A 27715-nucleotide genomic window follows, 5' to 3' on the forward strand; every position below is an offset into this window, starting at 1 on the left:
TGGTTTAATGCAGTACATATTGTGCAGAAACTATTCACTTTTCTTTTTCTGTCAGGGAGGCAGACAATATTTTTTGCCCCTTTTGTCTGCTCTGCCAAAAGTTCCAATTCTTTTGTTGCCATGGAGAAACTTATCACTAATTCAAGACAATCTCTGCTCCCTCTTGTTTTCAAACAAACAAAAAAATTTATATATATATATGTAACTGGCACCTTTTCTGAGGGTGCCGAGCCTAGAAGTGTCCAAACTCTCAAAAGCTACAGAAGGCACTATTTACATCTCATCGTGTATTTCATGTCTTCTTTCATACTACTAATTTCAGCTTCCTGCAGAATCATACTTTTCTTCAAGTACTCACGTGAGAAAAAATCACAGAGCACTGTTCTTAATCCTTATGTCCTTTTTAAGTGGCTTAAAAAATATATATTTCAGCAGATTCAAAGGTCGATGTGGGTCAATGGGCAGGAAGCATTATGGACAAGAACAGTGCTTTCTCCACACCACTGCCTTGTGCCAGTCATCAGAGAGCTTACATCATCTTCTCTAAACCACTTCAGCATTCCTCTCCCCCTGTTATCTTCCATAAAACGGTATGGCATGCTACACATTTGTCACGGTGTTATAAGTGACAGTGACCCGAGGGAAACCGAGAGGGGAGAGAGGAGGAGAAAAAAAAACTGCATCAGTGGCCGTGCGGCCGAGCAGAGCCGCGCTCCGGGAGAGGGAGGGGGAAACAGCGGGAAGAGATGGGTCTACAAAAAACAACGGCACGATCTGAGAAGGAACGGTAACTTTACTAAATCTAATAAAATTGAACAATTGAGAGACAGAGAAAATTTCCAAGCCAAAAGCCGTGAGCTTACGTTAAGGAGAAACGTGCAGGGGAAGCACACGTGCTGGACCTCCACGGCAGCCCAGAGCAACGCGTCCAGGCAGAGCGCCGCCTGGCATCCGGTGCGGAGCTCCCCCAGCATTAACTCCTTCACTGCTGCATGATGCTCTGATGTGGAATACCGGCATCAAAACCACAAAACCACAACATTCCACCCCTTATTCTACATCATCACATCATACTTAACACACATCTATACATAACCAAAACAGTAATAACATAAGTTACATACAAGCATATATATATACATACATATATACATGAAATCACAAACTGCTCTCCCCCAGCATCAAATTCCCTTGTGGGACACACTGGACATCCCCATTTTTATCCATTACCCACCAGGTGCACCCAGGTCCCTGTGAAAAAACGGTTCCACGGAGGGGTTTGCCCTTTCCAGAGGCTGGAAGGACCCACACCGCTTTTCCCAACATGCTCCTCACATGTACCACAGGGACCTTATCTCCCTCTATGGTCTGTAGGGAGCTGGACTGTGTAGGACCCTCTCGGTTGACTGATCTCCTAGTGTTGACCAACCAGGTGGCTTCTGCCAGATGCTTCTCCCAGTGCTTAAATGTACCATCACCCATTGCTCTCAATGTGGTTTTTAAGAACACGTTGTAGCGCTCGATCTTACCAGCAGCTGGTGCATGATAAGGGATAAGGTAGATCCATTCAATGCCGTGTTCTTTGGCCCAGATATCCACAAGAGAATTTTTGAAGTGAGTCCCATTATCGGACTCAATTCTCTCTGGAGTGCCGTGTCGCCATAGGACTTGTTCCTTGAGCCCTAAGATGGTGTTTCGGGCGGTAGCATGGGGTACTGCATATGTCTCAAGCCACCCAGTGGTCGCCTCCACCATGGTGAACACATAACGCTTACCATTGCGAGTTCGTGGCAAGGTGATATAATCAACCTGCCATGCCTCCCCATATTTGTACTTTTCCCATCGCCCTTCCTGCCAGAGAGGTTTCATCCTCTTGGCCTGTTTAATTATGGCACATGTGTCACAGTCATGGATAACCTGTGCAACGGCATCCATAGTTAAGTCCACCCCTCGGTCTCTAGCCCACTTGTAGGTCACTTCCCTTCCTTGATGGCCTGAGGTCTCATGGGCCCACCGAGCTAAAAATAGCTCTCCTTTGTTCTGCCAGTCCAAATCTATCTGAGACACCTCAATTTTGGCAGCTCGATCTACCTGATGGTTATTTTTCTGCTCTTCAGTAGCTCGATTCTTGGTCACATGAGCATCTACGTGACGCACCCAACCTTTTTGTTCGGGCAGCGATGTCTTTCCACAGTTCAGCAGCCCAAATAGGTTTACCCTTCCGTTGCCAGTTGTCCTGTTCCCACTGCTGCAACCACCCCCATAAAGCATTTGCCACCATCCATGAGTCAGTGTAAAGTTACAGCATTGGCCACCTCTCCCGTTCAGCCACATCTAAGGCCAGCTGGACAGCCTTTACCTCCGCAAATTGGCTTGATTCTCCTTCTCCTTCAGTGGCCTCTGCAACTCGTCATGTGGGGCTCCACACAGCAGCCTTCCATCTGCGGTGCTTCCCAACGATACGACACAATCCATCTGTGAACAGGGCATATGTATTTTCATTTCCTGTTAGTTCATTATATGGTGGGGCCTGTTCAGCACGTGGTATCTCCTCTGATGGTGATGTTTCAAATTTCTTGCCTTCAGACCAGTCCATGATCACCTCCAGGATTCCTGGACGGTTGAGGATCCCCATCCAAGCTTGCTGTGTAATCAGTGCAATCCACTTATTCCAGGTGGCATCGGTAGCATGATGGGTGGGGGGAACCTTTCCTTTGAACATCCAGTTCAGCACTGGCAACCGAGGTGCCAGGAGAAGCTGTGTCTCAGTGCCAGTTACTTCAGAGGCAGCCCGAACCCCCTCATATGTTGCCAAAATCTCCTTCTCAGTTGGAGTGTAGCACTCCTCTGAACCCCTGTACGCTCGGCTCCAAAATCCAAGGGGTCGGCCTCGGGTCTCCCCAGAGGCTCTTTGCCACAGACTCCAAGTGGGACCTTTCTCTCCAGCAGCAGTGTAGAGGATGTTTTTCACATCCTGTCCCAACCGAACTGGCCCCAGGGCCACAGCACGGGCTATCTCCTGCTTGATTTGCTCAAAGGCCTGCTGCTGTTCAGGACCCCATGCAAAATTATTATTTTTTCAGGTCACTTGATAGAGGGGGCTTACTATGAGGCTGTAGTTTGGGATGTGCATCCTCCAAAAACCTACTACACCCAGAAAAGAGTGTGTCTCTTTCTTGCTAGTGGGTGGTGACATACTGGTGATTTTGTCAATCACATCTGTTGGGACGTGACAACGTCCATCTTGCCATTTTACTCCTAGGAACTGCATTTCTTGGGCAGGTCCCTTCACTTTGTTCCGTTTAATAGCAAAACCAGCACCCAGAAGAATCTGGATTATTCGCTCTCCTTTTTTAAAAACTTCCTCTGCTGTATCACCCCACACAACAATGTCATCAATGTACTGGAGGTGCTCAGGTGCCCCGCCCTGTTCCAATGTGGTTTGAATCAGCCCATGGCAAATGGTTGGGCTGTGTTTCCACCCCTGGGGCAAACGGTTCCAGGTGTACTGAACGCCCCTCCAGGTGAAGGCAAACTGTGGTCTGCACTCTGTGGCCAAAGGAAAAGAATGCATTGGCAATGTCAATAGTGGCATACCACTTGGCTGCCTTTGACTCCAGTTCATATTGCAGCTCCAACGTATCTGGCACAGCAGCACTCAGTGGGGGTGTGACTTCATTCAGGCCACGGTAATCTACCGTCAGCCTCCATTCTCCACTGGCTTTACGCACCAGCCATATGGGGCTGTTAAAAGGTGAGTGAGTCTTGCTGATCACTCCCTGGCTCTCTAGCTGACGGATCAAGTTATGAATGGGGAACAAGGAATCCCTGTTGGTGCGGTACTGCCGTCTGTGCACTGTTTTTGTAGCAGTAGGTACCTGCTGCTCTTTCACTTTCAGTACCCCCACAACAGACGGATCTTCTGACAGGCCAGGTAAAATAGACAGCTGCTGAATGTTGTCTGCATCTACAGCAGCTATTCCAAAAGCCCATCGGTATCCCTTGGGGTCCTTGAAATGTCCCCTTCTGAGATAGTCAATACCGAGTATGCATGGAGCCCCCTGTCCAGTCACTATGGGATGCTTCTGCCAGGTTTTACCGGTGAGGCTTATTTCTGCCTCCAACACAGACAGTTCCTGAGAACCCCCAGTCACTCCAGAAATATGAATCAATTCTGTCCCTTTATAACTCGAGGGCATTAGAGTGCACTTGTGCACCAGTGTCCACCAGTGCCTTGTATCTCTGTGGCTCTAATGTGCCAGGCCATCTAATCCACACAATCCAATACACCCTATTATCACTTTCCCTCCCCTGGCTGAGGGCAGGGCCCCTCTATTGGTTACCTGCAGTGACGGGAGCAATTTCGTTGGTGGCTGATCTCTGCTGTAGTTCTCTCACCTGTGCTCGCAGTGCAGGACTGGGTTTTTTGTGCCACTTTCTCATGTCCTCTCCGTTTTCTCCTAAGAACCTCCACATGGCCACATGTGACATGGTGTTACTGCTGTCATTTGCTCGAGCAGAGAGGCGGTTGCCTTTGGTGGCTGAGACTTTCATCAATCGCTTCACCAGATTCTTTGGGTCATGCTCATCTTCATCAGGTGTTTCCAATATTGACACAGGTTCATCCCTATTCATCAGTAATGACAGTTCCTCCAGTATAGTTTTCTGTGTCTTCTTTATCTCACCTACTTCTGCTACTTCTGACGCAGCTGCAATGGAAGCACATGATGGCAGAAACCGTTGTTCAAAGTTTTGGAGTGAATAATAAGAAAATAATTTTGGAGAGAATAATCAATTCCTAAACTGGGAGTCTTCTGTCTTGACCCTCGTATCTATGGAATGTTGCTACCAGTGTACTTGGGTACCTCTCTGGGGCTGTTTTTGAGAGCTTATGATACACATCAGGTGTACACCTTACTCTATCAGGATCATGGTCCTGGTGTGGATTGTTAGGGACGAAATTGGGATCATACAGCATCTCTACTACGGCTGTTTCTCTCAAAAATTGGATGCCTTTCTCCACGGTGTTCCATCTTTCCACCTTAGGCTCCAGATCATCTTTGTAAGGATATCTCTCCTTTACAGTCACTAGTACTCGGTCCCAGAGGGTAGTGACTCCATTCAGACATCTACTAATTCCTCTGTCGATAGCTGGGTCTCAGGCAATGCTTGCCAGTTGGCGGGCTTCGCTGCCATCTAGGGACACGCTGCTGGCACCGTTGTCCCAACACTGCAGCAACCAGGTGACAATAGATTCACCCGAGCGCCGTACAAACTCCTTTCTTGAACCTTGTATTTCAGTCATCTTTAGGGGCCGACGAATAGTGGTAAACAGTGACTCCAACATCATCGCTGTCTTCTCCATGTCTCTCACTTTTCTTAGTGGCCTTTCTAGGTGGTGGTGGTGCTGAGGAGGGCCCCTCGCCTGGATCTTCCTCTTCTTTCTCTGCTTCTTCTTTCTGTTCTAGGCGTGAGGACACCCGTGTCCATTTCTGGCCTTCCACAGGGGCAACCGACACTGATGCCGGTGCTTCCTGTGATTGGTCAGGTCTAACTTCAAGCTTTCCATTTTTGCTTTGGACCTTGGTTTGGAAACCGTTTCTCTCCAGAATATCAATTATAGCTCAATAAGCACAAGCCAAACCCCAAACAATCCGTTCCTTCTCAGATCGTCCTGAGTCACATGACTCCTTACCTAAACACTCACTGAATTTCTCAGGATCCCACAGGTGGTCAAGATCAAAACTGCATAACACTGGGGTTCCCCACGCTTCTAATTTCTTTCCTAATTTTTCCCACCTTCCCTGCCATTCAACACTCTCTGGTTTTGAGGAAGGCTTCCTCCAAATGATGTAAATTACTGTTGCCAAGAGTGCATTCAGAAAAACAGATAACAGTTGCCAGGCAGGCATCCTGAACATTAGTAAAGACCTGAAAAGAGTACCTGGAAACCAATCCAAATGCCCTATAATCGGTCACATTAACCAGGGTGTTCAGGTAGGAGGCATGTAACCCCCTCAGCACACTAAAGTAGCTGTACACAGATATGAGGCCCGTGCTGAACATGAGGAGCTTAAAAAGATGCCAGCATGCTCTAAGGTATGTGAAAACCCTTAGTCCACTGAGCACCAGTTTTACAATGGAGTACCAATACTGCATTGCCCGCATTCTCCACCAATAATTGTCACGGTATTATACGTGACAGTGACCCAAGAACGCGGCCATCCGAGCAGAGCCGCGCTCCAGGGGGAGGGGGAAACAGCGGGAAGAGATGGATCTACAAAGAAACAACGGCACAATCTGAGAAGGAACGGTAACTTTACTAAATCTAATAAAATTGAACAATTGAGAGACAGAAAATTTCCAAACCAAAAGCTGTGAGCTTACGTTAAGGAGAAAACTGCAGGGGAAGCACATGTGCTGAACCTCCACACGCCCAGGCAGAGCACTGCCTGGCATCCGGTGCGGAGCTCCGCCCCTCTGCTGCTCCCACAGCATTAACTCCTTCACTGCTGCATGATGGTCTGGTGTGGAATACCGGCATCAAAACCACAAAACCACAACAACATTATATTAGAGCATATTGGTCTGTGAGTTCTGTGAAGATAACGTGATGTGCTCTTTTGCCTCTAAACAGTTAAAAATTACAAGAGATTCTTCCTGGTCCTTAGTACTTTCCTGTCTTTGTTTTTTTAGTGCAATGGAAAATAAATCTAAAACCTTTATTCTGTTACCTAGCACTGTAGGCTTTTTCATAGCATTTGTAACATCTTTTTGCCAACCCTCCATCTGTTATTTTAGCTTGCAGAAAACAGTTTTCAATTCTGTTATTAGCTTAACTGCAGAGAGCTGCTGTTTAAATATTAATTGTAACTTCCCTTCTAAGTGCAGTTAAGCCCACTAATTAACTTGTGAAGTTCAATATCTATCTAGGAGAGAGAGAGAGAGGATTGTGTTGGTGGGTTCAGGGCCCACTCTTAGCCTTAACCAAGTTCTTGCTGGAGTGAGCAGTGCCAAATGGACCCTGTCCTGATGCTTGCAGTTTCCTTCCTTCCCTCTTACCTCAGTCCATCTCCTTGCGTACACACACTCAACAAATGGGAAGGTAAAGGGTATCACTGAACTGCACAGTTAGTGAGTGCATCAGGCACTTCCTGCCAAACTTGTATGACTGAGGAACATCACAGTGCTCGATAGAAAAGCTGAGATCCATCCTTTGGTTCAAATCCTAGCTATCCATGTGCACAATTGTGAAGTACTTGGGTGCTTCTCTGTCAAGAATCACATTTCAGTAGAGGCCTTGTCCTGTGGTTGCCTCCTGTCTCTTCAGCCATGAACTTCTCCTTAACTCACTTTTGATTCCACAAAATGCGCTTCGCACCTACAAATAAAACAAAAGGAAAATACTGTGTTTACGGACCTTTCAACAAAATGAGTTTGATAAGCGTGAGAAACAAGCAGTTAACATCATCTAACCGGCCTGCTGTCTGTGGATCACCTGAGCATTGAAACTGTAATACTGGGAATAATTGAAAGACCAGTGCCATTAAAAATGTAAGCTGTATACTTCCCTCTCTTCTTCCAGACGGTTATTAATCTTTTATTGGTGGTTTGCTGACAGTGTAATCTGAGTTTTTCCTCATATCATTTAAATGAGTTACTTCTTGAATTTGAATATTTTTAATTCTGTTTAGAATCAGGATGCTTTTGTTAGTAGCTTGCCCAAGTATTGTAGATTTGAAAAAATATTAAGTAGTATCACCTATTCCTTTCATTTTTCAGCATTCTGTGAAGAAGGATGCAGATATGGTGGAACTTGCATAGCCCCAAACAAATGTGTCTGTCCTTCTGGATTCACAGGAAGTCATTGTGAGAAAGGTAAAGTTTGGCTGCAACCCAGTTTCTTTGGTAACAAGAAATAAGATATGCTGCATTTAGAAACAGTTGCTTCCCATTGTGTTGCTTTTGATTCCTTCTGATTGATATTTTCTTTTCAGTGAAGATCTGTCTTTTGTCTCTTCTGTAGCTGCTTTTCTCTAACTGAGTCCTGTATTAAAGTTTGACATTAAACAAGGGAAATGTTAAATGATCAGGGACGCGTTGGTTTTGGCTTTCACTGGGCACCTTAATTAATTACAGAGGATGGTAGATGAGAAAACATTTATTACACTTACATCTGTGATGCACGCTCAAGGTCACCTTCTGCTTCTTCTGAATCTGTTGGCATACTAGATCAGAATTTGGATGCTTGCTTTTCACTGGAATTCTTATTCAATGATTCTGCTTAAAATCTTGACGTCACAGAGGCCACAATTTTAATAGAATAATAAGCTATTGAAATACAACTTACCAGTGATGATTTCATTCCTTTCAGCCTCATCCTTGATGTTTACCATTTCAAGATTTGCTTCCATTGTGCTCCTCCGTAGGTCCACCTTTCTGTTTGTCTCACAGGTGTAAAGGGCTCCTTGCTCACCTTCAGTTAAAAGGAAAGGATCTAAGAGAATTCCATTTAGAACTCCATTTGGGTTCTTTAAACAGTTCATTTTGGATTTTGTTTTGGTCCATATGTGTTGCAGTTCAACTTCACTTTAATAACCCCGTGACAGAATTTCCTCTTTTGCATATTAATTAGTAAACCTTTTACACTTGCTCTTACTGGTGGAAATGAGGTGAATTGTTAATGCAGGCTGCATGATGCTCCTGTGGGAGATTAAAATTGACAAGTTGTTTGCTTGCTTGGTGTAATGTGAGTAATCTCAAAGATGATACTCAAAAAATAGTATAGATGATGGTATATTTGAACAGGTCTATATATAGATGGTACACAAATAATACAAAAAGGAAGATGGCTCACCTAAAAGATGACAAAGGCTCACGGTAGACTCCATGTAGGAGGGATCTCCAAGAAGAGATCCTTTCCTGGTGGTGGTCAGCCCTTAGATGGGGTTTGGGAGAGGTGGAGCCAGGCTCCACCCCTTCCAATCACACAGGTATATCACCTCCACCTGTGCCCCCATGGCTGACTCGGTGCTCACCTCAGGTGACCAGTCAGCGGTTCAGGCCGTGATTCAGCAGTTCCCATGCACTTGGTTTTTAATGGGCAAAAATACACATCAGTCTAGAAGTAACTGTCAAAAAGGCAGTTAAATCACTGGAACCACTTTTAACCTAGAGATTGTCCAGTAATTAACTAATTAGTGTATAACAGTGTCTGTTTAATTCATGTCTGTTCGACTGTAAAACAGAGTGATTTAAACCCAGTTGTCAACAAATCTGCTTTGAGTAGCTTCTGAAAACTCCTACAGCTTTTATGGAGGTACTTGAATGATTGAGCACTAAAATCCCATTGTTTTTATTTGTCAGTGTTTTTTTTTTTTGTTGATTTGAGAATTAAGTAGGCCATTAATATTTTCATATCATCTCGAATTAATTTTACTCCTGCATTTTCTTGCCTGTAGCCTTTGGATTATTTGTTTTAAATAGACCTAAGCTCCAAAGCTACTGACATTCAGCAATGAATGAAAAGAGCATGCATGCTCAAGCAGTGTTAAAAAAAAAAGAAAGAAAAACCTCCTCCAGAAGTCCATTCTAATTTTGCTAGCTACCTGCTCTCATATGCTGTTTGCCCATTCCTTTCCAAGATACCTGTTATTCAGAGGGCACAGTACAAGCAGAGTGGTGCTGGGCACCTGCTATTTGTCTTATCCACATGAAAATGTGGTCCTACTGAACCAGTATTCTGCAGTACCCAAGGGCTCCCAGCTGACCTAGGCAGCCAGTGGCTTTAGGCCAGCTTTCAGCTCAGCTGCCTATCCTTTCATCTGGGAATCTTAAAAGCATTTCTCTTCTTCTTCTTATGGCTGTAAAGGGACTCTCACAACTAGAATGCAGCCTTTAAACTGATGAAGTAATGGTTTAAAATTGACAAATGGATGACATAACTGCAATTGGAGGCTAAGTTTTTCTTGCTTTTGTATTGTTTTGATCTAAAATGTGAGTTAGCACACCAAGTAAAGGAAACACAGCAGGTACAGTACTCATGGTATATCAGTAAATTTAGAGATTTACATCAGAAGGAGTACAAAATCTAGAAGTCTGAAACCAGAAGGAAAGTTTTTTGTTCTCTGAAGACGTGTAGGATTCATCAGGATACTACTACTCAAGCAAACGATAACATTGAGAAATCCTACCAGCAAACTGATCTGAAAATGAGTGGGGTTGTGGATGTAAGAAGTTGTCACTTTTTAGTTGTAGTAGTGCTTTTGAAACCTTAGCAGATACACCTCGATCCTGTATTCATATTTCAGTGGCTAGGTGAATGTCACATTTCTGTGATAACAGCTTCAGCCATCTGAAGGCTCACATACTGAGAAAACTACAAAAACTACATGTTGCAAGGGGAAAGGTGATGAAACGCCTTTGGAGCAGGTGCCTTTGCTTTCCTGCTGACTCCTGGAAGGTATAATGGTATCAGGAACAGGAGGCACTTCAGTGAAGACTTCCTTCATAATCTCACTGAATTTTGCCGCAATTATTTCAAATGACATCAAAGGCATTAAAAATGTGTTGCCTTGTTTTTTCCTTCTGTTGCCTGTACTCTTAGAAATAAACACTTGGTGATATTCAGTGTATGGCAGCATTCCCTCACAGACATTGTCTGGAGTCTGTGAATGGGTGGGATCTCACTTGAAATCAAAGCTTAAATGTTCCTGGTAACATGTTGTCTAATGGAAGTTGATGCATGTCTGAAGTAAAATGATGTGTTTTGGTAATGCATTCTATTTGCCACGCTGCATTTAAATATGTCCTTCAGACCAACCACACAGCAATCCCTCATATGTTATTTGTGAGCAGAAAGGACTCCTCTATGGCTTGAAACTGTGTGACTCAAATTGCCTTTAACATCATCTCCTTTTTGCATCCAATGTGAACTGCAGACTGGTATCCAGAGATTCTGCCAAGTATCTCTTTTCATCTATTCCTTAAAATGATTTTTTTTCCATTGTAAGTGTGAGCTTGATGCTTTTTACAGAGCTTTTGTCATTTTCTATTTAGAATCTGATTCTATTTTCTGATTAAGCTTTTTGCTTGCCTGTTTTGTTTATCTGGCTATGTCTGAAATAACTGAGCTATGTGATCATTACCATTTGTGATATTTAACACAGTCAGGATACCTTTGCTGGAAAGTTTTGATGTTAGAATTTTTGCTGACATAGCTGTGCTATTTCAGCATGTACGTGTCTGACTGCTGAGCTGGAGATGTGGACCTTAGCTGTGTGTAACACTGCTGGCTAAAGCCCAGGTACACACCGGGCAGGGATCTGTTAAAGTCTTCTGAGAGACGTTTTGCTGTTCAGAGTGGAGTGCAGGAACAGTATTCTAAGAGTTGTTGACAGCATGGAGCCTAATGCCCTGGTTTCCTATCCAGGGGTGTTTTCTCTATCTCACGTTTTTGCAACATCAAAAGACAAACGAATCCACAGCATTATTCTTTGAGCTATTTTTCTCCATGTGTATGAGCCACAGGTGAGTGGAGAGGCATAGACTTTGGAGACAGGCTTCACTATTGTTCTGTTATTTCTGGAATGCTGGTCACTACTGTCAGTGGCAAAGCACTGAGAATGAAAAAGACAGCATAGTATGGGGTGGTATCCATAGGCAGGAGTAAACATCTGAGTGTGTGCTTAGAAATGCTAAGTATGCTGCAGGTATTCTATAAACAGCTTCACACATGTGGAGGAATCTTGCATGTGATCCTAAGAAAAACAGACTGACTTCTATACAGCTCCAGGATGCTGACCAGCAGGGGCAGAAATTTCAGTTAAGGGAGTGTATAGTTAACAGAATACGTAGCTCAAACTAGTATTGTAGTCAGAAAGTATAACTAGAAAGACTAATTATCACAGTGGAAAAGAATAATCAAATATAAACAAAATACTTACCTGTATCCCAGGCTTCCAGGGGAAAAATTCCAAAGGGAGCAATCTCCAGGAGGAAAACCTACCCCCATTGCACTCAGCCCTTAAATGAGGTCTAGGAGAGGAAGAGCCAGGCTCCACCCCTTCTGGTCACACAGGTGAACTGCCTTCACCTGTGCTCCTTTGGGCTCACCTCAGGTGATGAATCAGTGGTTCAGGCCATGATTCAACAGTTCCCATACAGAGAGTTATTGGAATCATGCAGCAAGTTCAGTGTGAATGTCCAGCACAGCAATGCAGGAGAACTGCCATGGGAAAGCAGGTGGTCATCCTGGGCTAGATGTGCTATGCTCCAGCACGCTGTCCTGGCAGTCAGTTTGGTGAGATCCAGTCCAATTGTTACTCAAATATAAGCTGTCTGTTTACCGTACCTTCAGCACAGCTTGTGACTTTGCACAATGAGAAGGAAACAGCAAAAGGGTTTAAAGCAATAGATACCTGTGCAACCTGGTCTAGGAAGCCTGCTTTGGAGGGGGGTTGGACTAGATGATCTCTGGAGGTCCCTTCCAACCTCTATGATTCTGTGATTCCCAGTGAGGGGCAAGTCAAGCAAAGGGCAGTTTTGTTTTGTTTTTCCCAAAAGCTGTAGGATGGCTTTTGTCAGTGTTGGAACATCATGTTCAAAAGAGATTTGAGTCAATTGCACCAAATCTTGTCTCCCATCTCTCTCAAAAGCTATTGTCTGCGTTGGTGCATATTTCATGCGGAATAAGATTGTCAGATTGGAAGGACTGTGTTTTGGCTGGAGTTCAGAGAGATAAATGTAGTTACATGTGTATTTGCAGTGTTTGTAAAGCAAACAGGACTGTTTTTCTCATAAAATGGGGGAATGGCATCAAAGAATTTCCAGCTGATTGTACACAGTGAGAAGCAAGGGTAAGACATGGCAGAGAAGCATCAGGATGTGATGATTACTGAGGTTGAACTTTTGTGTGCGGTTTCGGACCCTGTGTGGAAAAGATGTCCGATATTGAAGCGAGAGGTCATTTTTCAGTATGTGCCATGGCTGAGAAATGCGCTCTGAATCCTAATGGTTACGTTTGTGGATGAAAATCATCAACACTTGCAATGCTGTATTAGTTACGTGGAGACTCTTCAGTGCACTCATAGCTTCCACAGGTGGGCGATGAAATGTTGCTGTGTTTATACATTTAAGTTGGATAAGCCATGCATTTCTCAGGAAAATGTGGAGGCCTTAAGTTGCTTTATTCCATATCGATTTGCAGTATCTAGAGTTGTTTGTTGTCTATGCAACTGCATACTGCTTTGTGTACTCGTCTCTTAAATCGCTTCTTTTGGAATTTATTGTTTTCTCCAATCCTTTGGGTGAGACTCCATACGTTCTGTATTCCTTTGGGCCCTGAAAGTAGAAAGAAATGTGAGAATTCTATTTCAGTGTGCTGTCTTTGATTCCTGAGCTGGATCAATCCTTAGGCGTGTAACTATCAAAGGTGTTTCAGTTGAGAAACCTGGTTTTAAAATATAAGCAAACAAAACTCAAATCAAAACTGAGGAACTGAGATTTTCAGTGAGTACAGTAAGATAAATGTCAAAACTCCCTACCTTTCTCTACCCTGAGATATTTTGTAGAATATGAAGCAAGGTTTATTTTGGGAAACAAACCAGCTGTGGTGCTGTGGGCGTGAGGCTTTGCTTTAGACTCTTTCTGAAGCCTCTCATTTCAAGGTGAGGCAAAGCCAATACAGCACGATACAGAAGGGCCGAAGTGAGCAATACTTAACTTATTATGGGAAATGGTGGTTGTGGTTGATACAACACCCCTGAGGGCGTGACGGATCCGGAGAAGGCAGATGCTCCAGGTGGCTGAGGTTACCCTGCTTCATTTGTTGCCAAACTGTTCACAGTGTTTGCCCCAGTGGTGCGTATTGCAAAATGGCAAGAGGTGATATCTTAATGTGATAGAAGAAACAAAGCTGTCATTTGTAAAGATATCAGGGAACAGATGAAAGAATATCTGCTAGAAAAATCTGATGAAGATGGCCTCTGAGGATCAAGTGGACATCTGTCTGCAAATCAACAAATAATTCTCAGTAGAAGCAAAAAGATGTTTGTTCTTTATCATGCTGCCAGGCTGAGCCATGAAAAGTGAAGTCTCCTAGATCAAGAAGACCATTTATCCCCTTAGCTGACCAGAGCGTGAGGAGAGTGGGCTGTTTTCTGTAGTGCTTTCACTGCTCAGATACTGTAAAAGCTGAGGTTTACAAGCCAGGAGAAATATTAACCAGTCACTGGATTTGTTTTGTTGTTATTTTGTAAGGGATATTTTATGTTGCTGTGTAGTTTTTGTTATGTGCAGGTGTGTTTGGGTGTGTGCGTGTATATATATATATATATATATATATATATATGTATATATATGTATATATATTTAATTGACTTATTTATTGCTTTTAATGAAAGCAGTACCTGCTATATCAATCTCTACTGTTAGCTGAGATGATATCTTGACATGTCAGCTAAAAAATAGTTCTAATATTCTAATGTTTTCTTGTATGGCTTGTGGTCATGAAGTCTTCCTTTCTTAGTCTTCAGACTTGATGAGAGATATCTTTTCATAAGTCTCAGAAAATTGTTTTGTGTTTCCTTCGGTACACAGAACTTGTACTTAGGAATTACATAGTATTATTTAACTGATTCTGGTTGGAACAATGCATGCTATTCTAGGTTTCTACAATTTGAATTTCTCCACTCAAATTCTCCTTTCCTGCCCCACCATTGTCTAAATGCCAATTGTACATGTCAGGTATAACTGATGCAATTTTATTCCGAGAAAGGCAAGAGTTAGCAACTTGACATCTAATTTGCATTTGATTTAATACAGTACAGTGTAATCAAGAGGTAATTTCTGTTGATCTGACTTTACACTGCAGAGAAGATCCAAGCCGAGATTTTAATATCTTTCTTCTCTCCCTTTATGTTTCACAAAAATACCTTCAAATTGTGTCTTGGCAGGCCATCTTTCTTTGTGTCCCAGTTCCTCTTCAAGATGTTCTTGAATTAATATCTTGTGAAGACCATCTGTAGAACTTATATAGAGCTTATAAAAATAGCTGCTGTATTCAATTCTTCCTTAGTACCTTAGCTGTGAAATGAAAATACACGGGGTATTTAAGGAAATGAACAGATACAACTTTAGGATGTCAGTGGCTTTGTGTCTTCCTTTTGTAATGGAGCAATAGATTGGACTCCTTCATTGCATCCTTCTTCCTGATGAGCAGGCAGTGAAAAATCTAAGAAAATGACACAATATACATTTAGATTGGAAGAAAAAGATGTTTTGGCTCATCTAGCTCTTCAGTGGTTAAGATGCTGTTAACAGAAGGAAAAGCTCCAACCAAAATTATGCCATCTCCTTTAGACTAAGGTAGCAACCTGCATTCATTCTATTAGAAAGCTATTAGAAATTGTCTTGAAATTAAGAGAGAAGTTATCTTTATAGCAGCATGGATGGAACTGCACAACAACTTTATTTTTGATGTGATGAGAACTAAAAAGCACAGTATTTCTTAAAGTTTAGAGTACAGTGACTGGTTCTGACAAGTTCTATGTGAGAAACACCCTTGGCTTCGGTGAAGTTGAAGTTGCAGAAGGTCCTTCACAGAACAAGGCTGCATAAACTCTGTGAAGTCTTAAGAAAATGCCAGAGCCTCCGAGCTTGGTTCAGATGAATACTTAGATGTGCTATACTTTAGTGTTGCTGCAAGTGTCATTGCCTTGAACTCATCCAGTGAGCCCCCGTGTGCCTCATTCCCATTTCACTGGCCACATGTGATGAGCGGATGAGAGCCAAACATTGTCTGACCTGAGGTACCTTCCAAGCAGAATGATAGTCCTTGTGTTTCCCCAGGCCTGTGTGCGCTGCAGTGACTAACCAGTAGCAAAGTCCTAAGCTCCAAATAAAAGTTTTGTGTTCTTTCTGAGCTTTCTGCAGCCTACAGAGCCAAATTTTGTTCAAAAGCACTGCTCAGACTGAGGCTACGGGGTTTGTTTACCATTGCTTGGCTTGTTGCTTTGGCCTTTCAGCAGTGAGTATTGAAATCTGCCAATAAATGAGAGACGTGACTTGAAATGCACAGAGAGTGCTCAGAGAGGTACTTGTGTTTCTTAAGGCATTTCATCTCGGCTGTAGGGAGAATTTCACATGTGTTAAAGCATCAGGATCTGGCGCAGTTGAGTTGTGTGAAAAGAAAAATAAATTGCTTTACTGAAATAAAAGGACATTTAGGTTGCAGTTTTAAGTGAAACAAGCTGTGTTAGTTGCATTTATCAGTGATAAACATGCCACCTTTAACTCATTGATCTATGGTACAAATGTAACTAGTTAGTCTACAAGTAAGGTTCAATTTAAACTGGGTACAGCATTCAGTCTTAGAAAAATTGTGCAGCTCATAGGCTCACTATATAGAGCTGTATTTCTGCCAAAATTTAATACAATGAACACTAATGTATTTCATGAGTGATCTCTTTGAAGTTAATCAGGATGTAGTGAGAGAAGATGTAGCTCCGTGGTCAGAACCATCAGCATTACTTCTTTGAGAAATAATGTGACATGTGGAAGGAATAGAGCAAAACAACATGCCAATGTTGTAGATGTGCTGGATATTTAATTCAGCTCTCTTGTGTTTTTTCTTTTTTTATTTAATGTGGATTTGTGGGTTTTTGGTTTTTTTCCTGAAAAATGATGGCATGAGAATGGCACTTGGAGCTGCTAGAAGTGATAGAACAGAAAAGCAAGTCAGTTACCAGGATACCAGAGCAAACAGTGAGGTCTTTTCCCATACGGATAGGAATTTAACCCCACAAAAACAGGCATTGCAGCTTGATTTCACTGGTTTGCATTCAGAGGAAGGGATTGTGTCCACATTCATATATATTTGGAAAGCAAATGAAGTGCCATAGTTCTCTAGTCCTCTTACATGATTTACGTAGATTGTGCAATGAAGATAACTAATCCAATTATAGTGCTCTAAGAGTAGGTGCGAGAATGAGTTAAACTCTTGCTGAAGAGTGTTATCTTTTCTTTATTAACTGAAGTATCCTCTGTAACACCTATAATTAAGCTGAATTCCAGTCTTTCTGAGTAAGAGTAGCACCCTTTTTGAATGGTTTTCTCCTATCAGTGTTTCAGATTTGAGTTCTCATAGAAACACAGAATTGTTAAAATTGGAAAAGATTTCTAAGATCACCTAGTCCAACTGTCCACCTACCATCAATATTGCCCACACCACTCCAGTGAAAAAAAAGCCTACCGCAGAAGTAGAAGTCCTCGTGATCAACTGCTTTGAAATCGGCACAGCCGGAGCTGCAGTGGCTGATTGAGGTACAGGGTGGGTTTTCGGGAGGTTCCCGTCTCTCGGGAACCGAGTGAGAGCGGCTAGTCCTGACAGATCCCGGCAGCTCTCTCTCGAGAGAGGGTGACATGGCGTAGGCGTTGCCAGGGTTTCAGCACCCTCACCCACGCCCCTCAGCTGATTAGGGCTCAGGGAGGGCAGCGAAGTGTCACTACCCACTGTTTGTTTGTTTGTGTTTATTTTATATATATATTTTTTAATTATTATTATTATTTATTTATTTTTAAGTTATTACAATTCATATCTATATATATTACTATAAACTATTATTTATTTATCTATTTACTTTCAATTTTCATTTATTTGTTTTTATTCTTTTTTGTGCCATGGTCTCTACTAGACAGAGCGCTTGCCTTAAAAAGGCTGTGGCGACCCAGACAGAAGGTCTGCCTAGAAGCGTGGCTACACAGGTCTCTGGTTGCAAGGAGTGCCAGAGCCTGCTACTGCTGGATGAGGGTGCTAAGCAGTTCTCCTGTGCAAGGTGTGAGCAGGTGGAAGATCTGCTTAGCATGGTGGCTGAACTGAAAGAGGAGATTGAGAGACTGAGGGCCATCAGGGACTGTGAGTGGGAGATTGACTGGTGGAGTAGCTCCCTAGAGCGCCAGAGAGAAAGACGCTGGAGAGATCCCCCGCAATTGGTGGTGGACTCCCTGACCTGTCCCCGTAGGGCAGTTATAAGAAGTAGTTATTCTTTGCTGCTGAATTAAAATTAGTGTATGGACCCAAGAAAAAGACAGGCCCTTCTTTAGGATTATTCTCACATCTTTATACAGACAAGAAAAGAAATAGAAGGCTTTGTTGATTTGGAAGCTTGGAAACTTGTTTTTTCTCTCCCAGAGTTTTTTTCTGCATCAGATGAAACATTTTAATTGCCTGTAGCTTGTTTGATTGTGAAATGTCTGCTGTGCTTCAGAAAGTGCATGATGTATCCGAATATAGCTCTAAATTTTCTTCTGGATAATCGTACATATAATGGATGGTGAATTACAAAAAAATAAAATAAAAAAAATCAATAGAGTAATACCTACTGGATGTGAGAAAGGCCTACAAATCCATCTCTCCTAGCAAGCGTGGAATTAAAGTCTAGTCTAGATTCAGAGCTCACAAAATGTGCAGATACCCATTGCTTTTGTTAGGCTTTTTTTCAGTGACGGAGAAAGAATATGCAAAATGATGAAGTAACGCTGTGCTTAATGTAAGATAGGTGTGAAGCACAAAGGTGACATGAATTGTTCTGGTTGAATGTTTTCTTTTCTTGTTCCTTTATGATTGAGGTAGCTGTAAAATAACAGTCATACTCTACCTCAAGAAGTTGGGTGTCAAAGTTATTTTCCAATTTTTTAGTATGTTCTGATAAAAATCTATTCAGTCCTTCATATTTGCAGAAATAGAGTTCTTCCTCAGTGCATCAGTCTTTTTTTTTTTTTTTTTTTTTTTGCTTTTGAGAATGGAAGCTCTGATCTGGCAGCTCAGTTCAATAGCTGGAGTAGTTATACTACTTAAGCAGCGTACTGTCAGATTTATTTCTTTCAACATGTAATATCTACTAAGTAGATCAGTCATTTCAGATGCAAACATAAATGGCAGGGTTTTTATATGAAAGAGTAAAATCCACTTTATTTGATTTTTTTTCTGAAGAGGTGTTCTCCGTATGCTGGCAATCTAATCTTTGGAACAGCGTTCATTTATCTTTTGAGTAAAACATAAAATGAAAGCCCTAAACACTTCTGGTCATTAAAGATACAGTTGATCCTATGTCCTATTTCAGCTCAGGTAATTATGTTTTATGTTCTTTAGCAATGTCAGTCAGAGAACGCACTCCTTTGAAATAGCTGTCTGGTTAGCACGGGGTGGCACCCCATGCCGTAACTTTGTAGATGCTGTATTTTTGATAGCTTGCAGGCCCTTTCAGCTTTTAGTAGCAGTTACATCGTTTTAAATGGAAATTTTTCTTAGATGGAGTATAGATGTGTGAGGGTGAGCACACTCAACCACTGTCTTTCTCATTGCATTGTCCTGGAAGTAGCAATATCTCTAGCATGGATGGCAGAGTTTAACAGGAGCAGGTATAGGTACTCACACAGCTGCTAGGAGTTGAACTCTACAATCCTTGTGAGTCTCTTTTCACTTAGGAAAGTCTATGATTCTTCTGGGTCTTCTTGGTAGGCAGTCAACCTCTTTGATGAGCTGCAAATGAGGACAGACACTCAAACTCTGCTTAGGATCCCATGTATCCCCCTTGTGCGTACAGCAGCCACACAGCTTCTTTAAGAGTCTACTGGACAAGGAAACCATTGATGACTTTGGCAGTAGGTATTGCTCAGTTTAAGGGAGATTAAGTAGATTGTTCTAATTTCCAAGACAATTTTTGTTGTTTTATTTTTACTTGTTTTTTAATAAGTAGCCAAAATTGACAATATTCTGTCCTTTCTTTCGCAGTACCAATGAAAGATTTCAGGCTCAGAAGAACTTGGAGGAAAGTTCTCTCTTCTCTTGAGTGCTCACAAAATACTTAAATTGTTCTGCTGTTGAGAATCAGAAGGTGTGGCCAGTGCATTTACTTTACTTGTTTATATGACCAGTTATGAAGACTGAATTTCAGTTAAGAAATATTTTACGAAGAGCCCCTAGATTTCCATTTGGTGCTTTGGTGCACAGGGGATAGTACACTGGGCAGTGTTTAGGTAATGATTTATGTATGAAAAAAAGTACTTCGAGCAATTCTTTGTCTAAAAGTAATTGTACTTACATTTCCTAGAAAGATAAATAATGGTTCCTCTCTCTTTCTCTCTCTCTCTTTTCTTCTTTTTTTTTAACCATAGGCTGAATACAGGATGCCTGTGGACTAGCTCAGGCCTTGCAGAAAGTTAAGTTCAGTGTTGACAAGTCAGGTTTTTATTTGTTTGTGTCTGTTCTTCTGCTGAATGCTCACCCTGTGGCTTCCTACAGCAGCTGTCCTGGCTACCTCTTTTACCTACCGTAGCTCTGGAAAGCTTATCTGTGTGTCCAAAATAAATTGAGAAAAACAAACAAACATGCACCAAATCTCAGTATGCCACAAGGGCTTTATGTGTTGCATCTGTTTCAGCTAAGGCAGGTTGTAAATCCTATAGTTAATGGAAGCTGCCTTTTCTTTTGTCTGCTAAAGCCTCCCTTCCTGCTCCCCACCTTGAATTATTTTCTTACTCTAAGAATGTCCATTCCAGAATTCTTCACTAACTTTTTTTTTTAGCTGGTGGTGTAGAGAATACAGAGATGCAATTCACAGCTCAGAAATTTTTTTCATCTTCTTGTTTCTTCTCCAACTTTGTATATAGTGTTCAGAGCTGATGCAGTTTGTGAGATGTGTGTGCTGATAGCAATAATAACTCCCTCAGTGCCCCCATTACTCATTTATAGGCTATTGAGTCAGATACAGTGTTGTCACCGGTTTGCGGGACAGTTCGACCCGGTACCGTGACAATTGAGGCAGGGGACCCACGGGCCCACACCCCGGGGAAGGGGAAGGGGAAAGGGAAGAAGGAGAAGGGAGATGGGCCCAGGAACAAAACAGTGGCAACGATCTGAGGAGGAAAGCTAATTTACTAAATAAGATATCAGAAAGGAAAATAACACAATATAATATAATATAATTGGAATTGAGGCAAATGAATCAAATAAAATGAGCAAGAGAGAGAGTGTCCGATAAACCGAAGGCCTTACGCTAACGCTGAAGGCGGACGGCTGCAACAAACACCCACTGCCGAGCTCGGTCCCGAAGGGAAGAGAGAGTCCCGTGACTGCAGACAGTTTTTATCTTTCCCTCTGAGCGTAAACACGTAAGAACGCAAAGCATCGCAAAGTCCTCTGGGGAATGGAGTTCTTCTTCTCTTCTGAGACAGGCATACCTGGAACTATCGATGGTCCACGGAGCTGGAACATTAACTCTTTAACTCTAAATGCACTACATGATGTTATGATGTGGAATACCAGTACCAAAAATCATAAAACCATGACATTCCACCCCTTATTCAACATCATTACATCATGCTTAATATATATATATACATAAACAATGATTAACAAGCATTAAATACAAACACATACAACATACATATATACATATATACATATATACATAGTAATAGAATTACTGAGGGCGCTCTCCCCACATCAAATTCCCTTGTGGTACACACTGAACATCCCCATTCTTCTGCATCACCCACCAGGTAGACCCAGGTCCCTGAGCAAAAACAGTCCCACGGAGAGGTTTGCCCTCTCCAGAAGCTGGAAGAACCCAAACCGCTTTTCCCAACATGTTCTTCACATGTACTACAGGAACCTTATCTCCTTCTACAGTGGGTAGAGAACTGGATTGGGCAGGACCATCGCGATTGATGGATCCTCTGGTGTTGACCAACCAGGTGGCTTCTGACAAATTCTTCTCCCAGTGCTTAAATGTTCCACCACCCATTGCTTTCAACATTGTTTTTAACAACCCATTGTACCTTTCAATTTTACCAGAAGCTGGTGCATGATAGGGGATATGATAAATCCACTCGATGCCATGATCTTTGGCCCAAGTATTTACAAGAGAATTTTTGAAATGAGTTCCATTATCAGACTCAATTCTCTCTGGAGTGCCATGTCGCCATAGGACTTGTTTCTCAAGCCCTAAGATGGTGTTCCGGGCGGTAGCATGGGGTACTGCGTATGTTTCAAGCCACCCAGTAGTTGCCTCTACCATGGTGAGCACATAACGCTTACCACTGCGAGATCTTGGTAAGGTGATATAATCAACCTGCCACGCCTCTCCATATTTATACTTTTGCCATCGCCCTTCCTCCCAAAGAGGTTTCATCCTCTTGGCCTGTTTAATTGTGGCGCATGTGTCACAGTCATGGATAACCTGTGTAATAACATCCATAGTTAAGTCCACCCCTCGGTCTCTAGCCCACTTATATGTTGCATCTCTTCCTTGATGGCCTGAGGTCTCATGGGCCCACCGAGCTAGAAATAATTCACTTTTGTGTTGCCAGTCCAAGTCTACTTGAGCCACCTTAACTTTGGCAGCTCGATCTACCTGATGGTTATTTTGCTGCTCTTCAGTTGCCCGGCTCTTAGGAACATGAGCATCTACATGGCGCACCTTTACAACCATATTCTTTATTCGGGCAGCAATGTTTTTCCACAGTTCAGCAGCCCAAATAGGTTTACCTCTCCGTTGCCAACCATTTTGTTCCCACTGTTGTAACCACCCCCATAAAGCATTTGCCACCATCCATGAGTCAGTGTAAAGATAAAGCACTGGCCACCTCTCTCGTTCAGCAATATTTAAGGCCAGCTGGACAGCCTTTACCTCTGCAAATTGACTTGATTCTCCTTCTCCTTCAGTGGCCTCTGCAACTCGTCGTGTGGGGCTCCACACAGCAGATTTCCATCTGCGGTGCTTACCCACAATGCGACACGATCCATCTGTGAACAGGGCGTATCTCTTTTCATTGTCTGGTAGTTCATTATATGGTGGGGCTTCTTTAGCACGTGACACCTCCTCAGCTGGCGTTGTTCCAAACGTTTTACCTTCAGGCCAGTCCATGATCACCTCCAGGATTCCTGGACGGTTGAGGTTCCCCATCCGAGCTCGCTGTGTAATCAGTGCAGTCCACTTACTCCAAGTGGCATCAGTAGCATGATGGGTAGAGGGAGCTGTTCCTTTGAACATCCAGCTCAGCACTGGCAGTCGAGGTGCCAGGAGGAGCTGTGTTTCAGTACCGATTACTTCGGAAGCAGCTCGAACCCCCTCGTACGCGGCTAAGATCTCCTTCTCAGTTGGAGTGTAGCGCTCCTCAGACCCCCTGTACGCCCGACTCCAGAATCCAAGGGGTCGGCCTCGGGTCTCTCCAGGAGCTCTTTGCCACAAACTCCAAGTGGGACCTTCCTTTCCAGCAGCAGTGTAGAGGATGTTCTTTACACCCTGTCCCGTCCGCACTGGCCCCAGGGCCACGGCGTGGGCTATCTCCTGCTTAATTTGTTCAAAAGCCTGCTGCTGCTCAGGGCCCCACACAAAATCATTCTTCTTCCGCGTCACCCGATAGAGAGGGCTCACAATGAGACTGTAGTTTGGAACATGCATTCTCCAAAAGCCCACTACACCCAGAAAAGCTTGGGTTTCTGTCTTACTGGTGGGTGGAGACATGGCAGTAATTTTGTCAATCACATCTGTAGGGATGTGACGACGTCCATCTTGCCACTTTATACCTAGGAACTGAATTTCCTGTGCAGGCCCTTTCACTTTGCTTCGCTTGATAGCAAAGCCAGCTCGTAGGAGAATTTGGATAATCTGCTCTCCTTTCTCAAAGACTTCCTCTGCTGTATTGCCCCATACAACAATGTCATCAATGTATTGCAGATGCTCAGGAGCACCACCCTGCTCCAATGCAGTTTGGATCAACCCATGGCAAATGGTTGGACTGTGCTTCCACCCCTGGGGCAAACGGTTCCAGGTGTACTGAACGCCCCTCCAGGTGAAGGCAAACTGTGGCCTGCATTCTGTGGCCAGAGGAATTGAAAAGAAGGCATTAGCAATGTCAGTGGTGGCATACCACTTGGCTGCTTTTGACTCCAGTTCATACTGGAGTTGTAACATGTCCGGTACAGCAGCACTCAGTGGGGGTGTGACTTCATTCAGGCCACGGTAATCTACCGTCAGCCTCCATTCTCCACTGGCTTTACGCACCGGCCATATGGGGCTGTTAAAAGGTGAGTGAGTTTTGCTGATCACTCCCTGTCTCTCTAGCTGACGGATCAGGTTATGAATGGGGAGCAAGGAATCCCTGTTGGTGCGGTACTGCCGTCTGTGGACTGTTTTTGTAGCAATTGGTACCTGTTGCTCCTCCACTTGTAGCAACCCCACAACAGACGGATCTTCTGATAGGCCAGGTAAAACAGATAGCTGCTTAATGTTGTCTGTGTCCACAGCAGCTATTCCAAAAGCCCATCGGTACCCCTTGGGATCCTTAAAGTGCCCCCTTCTGAGATAGTCTATACCAAGTATGCATGGAGCCCCCTGTCCGGTCACTATAGGATGCTTCTGCCAGTCTTTACCAGTGAGGCTTATTTCTGCCTCCAACACAGACAATTCCTGAGAGCCCCCAGTCACTCCAGAGATATAAATCAGTTCTGCCCCTTTATAACTTGAAGGCATTAGAGTACACTGTGCACCAGTATCCACCAGTGCCTCATATTTTTGTGGTTCTGATGTGCCAGGCCACCGAATCCACACAGTCCAATAAACTCTATTATCCCTCTCCCTCCTCTGGCTGAGGGCAGGGCCCCTCTATTGGTTACCTGTAGTGACAGGAACATCTTCACTGGTCGTTGGTCTGTGTTGTAATTCTCTCACCCGTGCTCGCAGTGCAGGGGTGGGTTTTTGATGCCATTCCTTCATATCTTCTCCATTTTCACGTAAGTAACTCCACAGAGCCGCGCGTGACATGAAGTTAGTGCTGTCATTTGCTCGAGCAGGACGGCGTTTGCTTCTGAAAGCTGCAATCTTTTCAACCCTATCAATCAGTCGGGATACTTTCTCTAACACGTCTTCCATCTGTACTTCTAACCTTGATATGGCTGAAATGGAAGCGTGTGATGGTGGAAATTTTTGTTCAAAGTTTTGAAGTGTAAGAATCAGTTCAAAAACTGGGGGTTTTCTGTCTTGGTCCTCATATCTGTTGAACATTGTCACTAGTGTACCGGCGTACCTTTCTGGTGCTGTTTTTGAAAGCTTCTGACATATTTCGGGTGTACTCCTTACTTTCTCTGGATCATGGTCCCGATCTTCAGGATCAAACGTGGGATCATACAGCATTTCCGCCACAGCTGTTTCTCTCAAATACTGGATGCCTTCTTCAATAGTTTTCCATCTTTTCACTTTAGGTGCCAGGTCACTCTTGTAGGGATATCTTTCCCTCACAGCTACTAACATTCGTTGCCAGAGGCTGGCGATTCCATCCATATACCGGCTGATCCCTCTGTCGACAGCTGGGTCACGGGCAATGTTTCCTAGTTGGCGAGCTTCATTACTGTCGAGGGACACACTGTTGGCCCCGTTGTCCCAACACCGAAGCAACCAAGTGACAATACTCTCATCCGGACGTCGAATAAACTCTTTTCTTGAGCCTTGAATCTCAGACATTTTCATGGGTCGACGAAACGTGGTAACTTTGACTCTCTCATCATCCTCATCATCACTATGTCCATGCCTCTCACTTTTCTTTGTTGCCTTTCTTGGTGGTGGTGGTGTTGAGGACCCCCCCTCGCCTGGATCTTCCTCTTCTTTCGCCACCTCTTCTTTGCGTTCTAGGCGTGAGGACACACGTTTCCATTTCTGGCCTTCTACCGGGGCAACTGACTTTGATACTGGTGCTTCCTTTGGCTGGTCAGATGTGCCTGGGAGGTTTTCCTCTTTGGCCTGAGCCTCAGTTTGGACACTCTCTCTCTCTCTCTCCCGAACAGTATATATGCCTCGGTAAGCATAAGCCAAGCCCCAGATAAGCTGTTCCACCTCAGATCTTTCTGAGCCACAACACCCATTACTCAGATACAGGCCTAGCTCCTCAGGATCCTGCAAGTGTTCAGGAGTAAAATCCCATGGCACCGGGGGACCCCATGCTTCTAATTTCTTTCCTAAAACTCTCCACTTTCCCTGCCATTCAGCATTCTCTGTTTCTGGGAAAAGCTTCCTCCACATGGTGTAAAGTGCCATTATAAGGGATACATTCAGGAGGACCGATATCCCAATCGTTAACATAGTCCCTAAGCTGTAATCTTGAAAATTCATAAGGAACTGAGAGGAGAACCTGGACACCCATTCAAATGTTGTTTGGTTTGTTAACACGGTATCGTTTGTTACATTAGCCGGGGTGCCCAGGTATTTGGCAGGTGCCTCCATCACTGCTTTTAGTAGTATAGGGACTCATATAGGGACCAGGCTCCATAGATCAGACTGGCAAGCTTAACCAAGTTCCAGTACGTTTTGAGCATTAAAAGGGAAAAAGCAATGAAATACAATCCCTGTAAGGGCAGTTTTAACAGAAACAGTAAAAACATTTTTTTTTCTTTTACTCAAACAAGCTGGCAGCACCCGAAAAGTTTACAAATATTCCAGGAGAACTGGCAGTACGCCTGGACTTCAAGGTCGTGTTTTGCCGTACAGGACCTGCAGTACAGATAAGCTTCCAAACAAAAGACAGAGATTCACTCTAAAAATATGTCTCTGCCCGGCTAAGGTAGCTAGTCGAGCCCCACGTTGGGCGCCAAAATTGTCACCGGTTTGCGGGACAGTTCGACCCGGTACCGTGACAATTGAGGCAGGGGACCCACGGGCCCACACCCCGGGGAAGGGGAAGGGGAAAGGGAAGAAGGAGAAGGGAGATGGGCCCAGGAACAAAACAGTGGCAACGATCTGAGGAGGAAAGCTAATTTACTAAATAAGATATCAGAAAGGAAAATAACACAATATAATATAATATAATTGGAATTGAGGCAAATGAATCAAATAAAATGAGCAAGAGAGAGAGTGTCCGATAAACCGAAGGCCTTACGCTAACGCTGAAGGCGGACGGCTGCAACAAACACCCACTGCCGAGCTCGGTCCCGAAGGGAAGAGAGAGTCCCGTGACTGCAGACAGTTTTTATCTTTCCCTCTGAGCGTAAACACGTAAGAACGCAAAGCATCGCAAAGTCCTCTGGGGAATGGAGTTCTTCTTCTCTTCTGAGACAGGCATACCTGGAACTATCGATGGTCCACGGAGCTGGAACATTAACTCTTTAACTCTAAATGCACTACATGATGTTATGATGTGGAATACCAGTACCAAAAATCATAAAACCATGACAAGTGTGATAATGCCTAGCTGTTCCGACAGCCTCTCCTTTAAGATGACTGAGTCATATGGCTCTTTTGAAAGAGAGCTTTGATTTGTATTGCTTTTTTTTCAATCTTCTCACTGTCTTTTCTCACTTGGCTTTATTAAATATGTTCATTACTAAATAAGATGAAAGAAAGTTGCACGAATAGCTGGATGACAGTCGATCACTGAGACTGCAGAAGCTGATCAGTAATGACCAGAATTTTCTGATACTGGAGTCTGTCTGACTGGTTTCACTGTGGGGGGGTTGTTCAGATCCCTCCATGATGCAGAGTTCACAAGTGTAAAAAGAATAAAACTCAGAATTCTATGAGGAGCAGGTAGTCCACTAGTCACTTGTCCAGTGACAAAGAAGGGCGTGTATTTGTTGATGCTTTAGGTTGTCATAGTACTACCAACAGTTTCTGTACTGGGTGTTAACTAGCTAGCAGAATGAAACTGGTTAACTGTTAGCCCA

The 27715-nt window shown here is 43.5% G+C and overlaps 1 protein-coding gene across 1 annotated transcript in view; it reads left to right on the forward strand.

Moving 5' to 3' along the window:
- The window catches only part of NELL1 (neural EGFL like 1), a 249335-nt gene that overhangs the window by 180100 nt on the left and 41520 nt on the right, over positions 1-27715 (forward strand). The window contains exon 16 of the mRNA XM_065755619.1: positions 7783-7878. Coding sequence (XP_065611691.1) covers positions 7783-7878 — 96 coding nt within the window. The remainder of the gene's footprint in view (positions 1-7782; positions 7879-27715) is intronic.

This window comes from Cyrtonyx montezumae, unplaced genomic scaffold (genome assembly GCF_038088225.1).
Source record: "Cyrtonyx montezumae isolate F1298 unplaced genomic scaffold, pur_monq_1.0 scaffold_10, whole genome shotgun sequence".
Lineage (NCBI taxonomy): Eukaryota > Metazoa > Chordata > Aves > Galliformes > Odontophoridae > Cyrtonyx > Cyrtonyx montezumae.